The 6,628-nt window shown below is 40.3% G+C and overlaps 1 protein-coding gene across 1 annotated transcript in view; it reads right to left on the bottom strand.

Moving 5' to 3' along the window:
* Window positions 1-998: 998 nt before the first annotated feature.
* Window positions 999-6,628, bottom strand: part of cacna1ba (calcium channel, voltage-dependent, N type, alpha 1B subunit, a) — a 129,772-nt gene continuing 124,142 nt past the window's right edge. Inside the window, exons 51-52 of the mRNA XM_035658906.1 lie at window positions 4,229-4,446; window positions 999-2,235 (exon numbers count right to left, since the gene is read on the bottom strand). Coding sequence (XP_035514799.1) covers window positions 1,681-2,235; window positions 4,229-4,446 — 773 coding nt within the window. The 3' untranslated portion in view covers window positions 999-1,680. The remainder of the gene's footprint in view (window positions 2,236-4,228; window positions 4,447-6,628) is intronic.

Raw genomic sequence — 6,628 nt, forward strand, 5'->3', positions numbered from 1 at the left:
CTGTTTTAGGTGAAAAGCTCTGATCAACTCCATCTTCTCTACCTGCTCAGCACACAGACACAGTTAGAGACTAGCTGGTGAACATAGTGGAGCATTTAGCAGCTAAAAAGACAGATATTTGTCTCAGGAGTTCGGTGGAGACTAAGGGTGTAAGAGAATATCGATACACTTGAGTATCGCAATATTTTGTTTTGTGTTAGTATTGATCCTAAAAAACACTGTATTGATTTGTGTGTTTGAGCCCCCAACCCCTAGATAGCAGTGTTGTAAACATAAACTGAGGGCTGTGATGTTGGATGATCCCACTGTTCTGATTGCATAAAATCTTAGATTTTTTTAAAATCACAATATATCCCCTATTTAACAGTTTTGAAATATATTGAATTGTAACCCCTGTATTGTGATGCGTATCGTATCGCCAGATTCTTGCCAATACACAGCCCTATTGGAGACCAAACTGGAGCTAAAAGGAGAGACACTACTGGACATTCTCAAGTGGTCAGAAACACAACTCCAAAAGGATGTTATTGGTTGCTTTATGTCTGCTCTATGTGTAATTAGGCAACCGTCTGCTAACATGTTTGCCTTATCAACTTTATAAGGTGATAATATGTCAAGGTTGTGTTTAAAGCTTGTTGTGCTGTCCCCAAAGTTTTTGCAAAAAAGCTATTGGCAAAATTAAGCCAAAGTTAGCTGCTAAGATTCCCCTGTATCCCCCCTCAAAGAATCCTGTTTGGAGCAAAGCAGCATGTGCAGCGCAAGAGCCTAGTTTTTTAACTTTAATTTAAAAAAAATAAAGCTTATAAGCGTATAATAAACATTGATTTCCTGATTTCTTTTTCAGTTGCCACAAGGGGGAGGCTGAATCTTTGCAGTTATTCCAAAACCCTAAGCCTGTCACCATAAAGGAGGGCTTGGTTTGCCCATTGTATCCCCCTAAAAAAAAGGTATATATATTTAGATCCCAAATTAAAGAGATAATGTTTTTTCTTTGATGAAATAAAAATCTTTGTAAGGCAGTTATTCCAGTATGTTCTAGTGCTATTTTTAGATTGTTAAATATAATATGATGATTATCTGGATAATAACATGAATTGCAATTATTTTGGCAAGGATAATTGTTAAAAAAAAAAGTATCATCCCATGCCTGCTGCTCAGTAATCAGAAATCACCCTTGGATGAAACAGCAAAATATTTGTGTTTCCCTGGAATACAGACACACAGCAGGTCTGGTGGTTATCTACATCATCCAAAAATGTCTTTGGATCTTCCCTTTTCTTACAAAGTCAGGAGATATTATCAACCTAAATGTAAAGTCTGTGTTTAAAATGTAATGCTGTTTCAGAATCAATATGGTGGTGTCAACAAAACACTGAAGGAAAAGCACTGAAGTCAAAGCAAATCAAGCTACTGTAAGACATCTGACATTGGCAAAAAGTCTACTGTTCTGTTTCATAATGCTACGCGCTCTTTAAAGATGACACTGTTTTTGTTCACATTCAAATCACTTCAAGCTTTCTCTCTGTTTTGATGTTCTTCCTAACCGTAGCTCTCCAAGTTAGGATTCAAATACGGTATTAAACACACACAGTGACAATGTAAACTAAAGCCTTCAAAGAAGATGATAAAACTCATCACAATTCCTCAAAAATGCATTAAAAAGGTTGGTTTAAAGCCATGCTAGCACCATTCGTCCTCCTCTGCCTCCTGGTAATACCTGGGTGCCCTGACGCCAGAGCCTGGGCTGGTGCTGCCCCCAAAGCTTAAGTGGTACCCGTTAGGCACCCCAAGGTTCTGCTGCGGAGCGGGAAGCAGGGCTCCCATCATGCGAGGCAGTGCGGTCCGAGATGAGCATCCGACACAGGGGCTGGGTGACATTGACGCCGCATCCTGGAAGACGTCCAGCTGGTCCCGGAGGCTGCTGTAAAGGCTGCCCAGGGCCTCGTCGTGGCCCTGGCCCAGGAAGGGCTCGGAGCTGATGCGAGTAACGGGGCAGGGGAAGTGGCGCGAGCCGCTGTGACGGAGAGCATTGTGCTCCGACAGGCCGCGGCTCAGCCGGCCGGGACTCAGAGAGGTCTGGCTGGACACACAGTGCACGGGGGATGAGTTGGCAGTCTTGTAGGCCACCCCGGGCCGCGGGGTGAGGGGGGTCTGGGGGAGCTGCCGACGTCCGCGGCTTGGCGTGCTAGAACTGGAGCTCAGTGCCACTGGGCTGCCTTTAACCCAACCACTGCCCTAGATGAAAATTGGACAAGCAATTTGAAACGATAGAACGATGAGGAAAATATGTAAGAGAGGAAAGGAAAATGGAAGGAAATGGGGACAGGGCCACCGGTGGCAGGAAAGGAAAGAAAAGACACCAAAATGTGATATGTGATGACATGAAAGATGACAGAGAACAAATGAAGGAGAGAACACAGACGGAGAAGATAGAATGAAAGAACAAGCACTAATGGAAAGGTAACGACAGATAGACAAAATGGATGGAAAATGATGAAAAGAGAAAGTGGGAAAAGAAGTGAAAGGCCATGAGAGGCTGCACTAAAGGCAGACAGAGGAGACAGTAGTAGTAAAGTAAGAGCATGCAGAGGGGTCGCAGTAATAGTAAAGGGAAACAAAGTCTGAATCCAACACACTATCTGTACAATGCTGCTCTAAGGCTGCACTGCTGGATCAGCCATCTTAATGTGTATGATATACAGTAATATAAAACTAATGGTGAGCTGGATAAAGCCAGAAGGTACAAAACAATCCAGATAACAAAGAAATTAGTATCTGTGGGAATATGTAGAGATATTATATTATATTATATACATAATTATAAATTATATACAAGAATTGAGTATATTAAACTGACTGTAAAGCTACTAAACCCACCAAATGCATTGCTGCAGTAATATTATAGGAATACTACACAGATCTTGAAATCATAAACTGCAATGCCAATTTTAGGGGCGTAGATTATGCTAATGATGGCATCTCATTTCATCAGGCTGAAACAAGCAATTTATGTTTTATATATAATATATATCAATTTATTAACCAAATTCACTAAAAGTGTCTGGTTTTTTAAATGACTTAGCACGCACAAACAACGTTACAGGTATGCTGCTTTTGGTGCATGTTGGGTTAAAATTCGTGGGTCAGACACTTAGTGTGTTGAGCCTTGAAAATACAGAAATGTTTCATGAGGTCAATTCTGTTGGTCTGTTAGTTCCTACTAAAGATGTAATTTTTTAAAAACAAAACATAGTGTTTCATTTTTAAAAAGTTTCAGTAGTTTCCTGAAACAGTAGTAGTTTTTATCAAATGTTACTCATCAGGAGGCAATAGTACATTCGTTGGGGACTATTTTGAGCTGCGGATTAAACCATATTTGGTGCTCTAGTGAGTATTTGGGGCAGCAGGAAAATGTATGTTGGAATGAGTCCAAATAAACTACACTGTGTGGAACATGTCACCCAGTGCAACAGTGTGGATCACTGATGTTTTGGGTAACAATGGAGCTCTATGGCACAGAGAAATACTACTTTTCTTGCAATCTTTCTGAATAATGTAATACAGTTGTGTTGTTTAAAGGACAGAGTTTTACTGTTATTTATTATTCAATTGAATTCAATTAATTTCAATGACATTGAACTGAATTTAATTAAGTTAAATTCAATAGGACAAATAAAGTATTGTTAATAACCCTAATACAATTGAGTAATCTATATTATATAATATAATTTAGGTTTATGCTTGTTATTTGATATGCAAGCAGAATTAGAATTGGTTACATACATAAGCCACTTAAACAAAATTATAAAGCTGATTCAGTGAGTGTTTGTGAACTGAAATGTCATGTTCTGTTAAACTGTGGTTTATCACATCAGATCAAAGCTCATTATGTTTAATAATCTCCACATTTTCAGTGTTGTTAACACTAGCAGTCCACATACTGTTGCTGGTCTTTCTGCCAGTACATGAAACTAGACTCAGCTGATTATAAGGTTATCATTTTAAACAAGTTGCACACAGGTCTAAAGGACTATTTTACTATTTTTACCTTTGGTCTAAATAGAGTTCTTTTTTATCCTGATCAGACTGATATTCTGAGGGAAAAGAGAACCCAAACATAGTGAACACTGTCATGTGAACTCCAAACTCATTGAAAACCCTTCAGACATCCTCTTTACCTGGTCTAAAGCCTTGTCTGGCCCTACTCTACACGCGTCTGCCCTCCCACCTGCTTGTTGCTGGTTTCCTGCCCCTCGCTGGGGGAGGCGGCACAGCTGGCGGTGGCGGATTTGGTGTGGCAGTGTTCCCGGCTGCAGTAGCGGTCGCAGGAGTAGTAACGCTGCTTGTCTGTCGAGGAGTGATGGTGTTTCCTCTCATGGGAGCGTCCACGGTCATGGGCACGCTCTCTGGGGGCAGCTGGGTCGGATGCTGGCTCTCCTGGTGCTCCTGTGGAGGGGGAGGACAGTATTGGAGGGTGAAAAGTGATGTTTCTGTATTTTAAATATTAGCCTGGCTTTTGCCTTTTTTGGTGTGTAGACTTTGGTTCAGTAGGGCTTTGAGTGCCAGTCTTCCTGTCAAGGCGGTTAGTTCAGTTAGAAACAGGAATCTATAGTGATTATTCAGTGACCAGGAAACATATAGAGTGGAACGAATGAATGGGATTTATGTAGGGAAAATAAACAAGATTTTGCTGATGCAACTGTGCCGACCTTTAATCACTTAAATTGAACTTTGCTCACCCTATCATTGGTAATAATTGATAGAAATTGAGGGGTTGTGGCGTGAACTTTTTTCAGCTTCTGAAGGGGAGCACCAATGAGTCTGATTTATTTCTTAATAAATCAGACACTGATGGTGCATCGCTGTATTGTAGCTCTTTCTTTTTTTCTACTAAAAAGGTTTTGCTCTGGTCAGGGGATTGGCTGAAAAAATATTTCAAAGGGCGTACATTAACTAAAAAAAGTTTAAGAACCTGATATAGAGGATCACTGAAGTGATGACAATTCATCCTGATGGGGATATGAATGTTTCTGTTTCCACAGCAATCCAACCAACAGCTGTTGAGATATTTCAGTGTGGACCAAAGTGGTCCAACCGACCAACATGGCTAAAGGGGAATATGGTGAGCCTGTTTAGAGTTTTAAGAAGTTGATTTTGGACAGACAATAAGCTGTATGGGTTTCTGTTTCATTGGTTTCAGTTCTATTTCAGATGTTCTTCTAAGCCCAACTACAACAACATTTTAAAAAAATGCCCACACTTAAAACAATAGAATACCAGCGTTCAGGATCTTCAGACCAGAACTACTGCTCCTACTAGTAGTTACGTACATGCTGGCAGGTCGATGAGCAGCTGGTTCTCGGACCACCCCCCAGCTGAAATAGGGAACTGTGCAGCAGCATTCAGACAGACTGTAATAACAAAGGGTTTTTATCCCCACTGCTGACATTTTTCTTTCTCCACAGCCCAGCCCTGCAGAGAGGCTGCCTATAAATTACTGGGTCGTTGGCTGTTCATGTCTGTCAGTCTCTTTTATCTGAGTAATAAAGAGCATGTGTATGGAGCTGCAGTCTCACAGCTGGACCCAGTCAGAGCACCCGCTGGTCTCTATCACAGCTGAGCCCCTGCACGGTGGCCACAGCTCACGCCTCAAGGTGCTGTGTCCATCTTTAACACAGAGGTGACAGTGAATGGAGGATACATTGTTCTGTGACAGGGATGAAATTATGGCTGTGAAGTGTGTGGTGTGTAATACTTGTTATCGTACACTTGACTTCAAAATCAAGAAGCCTTTAACAACCAACAATTCAGTCATTTTATACATTACTCATTACATGTGATCAGCTTTTGTTAAATGCTCTGATATTTTTGTTTCTTTTTTAAATTCTGCCTGAATACATAATACATATAGACCTTTCTCACAGCAGCCATTTTGACATGAAATAGTAGGGTAAACAATGATACCAATTAAGGCTCCATTCCATTTAGTGTAGCAGAGCCTTTCCAGTGAGCCAACAACAGTGGAACAGAACCTTAATTAGTATTAGAACCAAACTGACATGAGATTTTTGGAATGATTGTGAACCGATTTTGCACCAATATAACATGGCAAAGGTACCAGAAGGCCGTTTTCTTAACACAAATAACTTTACTAAGAATATTTCAGTAAAATTTTTGAACCAATTCTAGTTGATGTTGCTATAAGCTTCTTCTACATTACTTGCGTACTCTGTGCTGCCACAGTATTGTAAATCACAGCGCACTCTGCTGGATAGACTTTACATTGACACCACTATATTACCACAAGCATTTGTTTCTGCTTTCATATCACATAACACAAACGGTCAGTCTTGGTATCATTGGTAACACCTGTGTTTACCTTACTATTTCATGTGAAAATGGCTGCTGTGAAAAAGGTCAATTACCTTGGGTTCATTGCTCATGCTGTAACTTTCTTTACATTTATAAAACAAACAGTGTTTAATTCATAGATAAATAGTATATATATTCATTTCATTTCCAAAATGAGTTATCTTTTGCTGTTTGGCACAGAGTTAGATAAGAAAATTCATACCACTCTCATATCTATATGTTAAACTTAAAGGTCCAGTGTGTGCCATTCAGGAGG

Source organism: Morone saxatilis, unplaced genomic scaffold, assembly GCF_004916995.1.
Source record: "Morone saxatilis isolate NCDOM2014 unplaced genomic scaffold, NCSU_SB_2.0 Contig16, whole genome shotgun sequence".
In the NCBI taxonomy this organism is placed as follows: Eukaryota; Metazoa; Chordata; class Actinopteri; family Moronidae; genus Morone; species Morone saxatilis.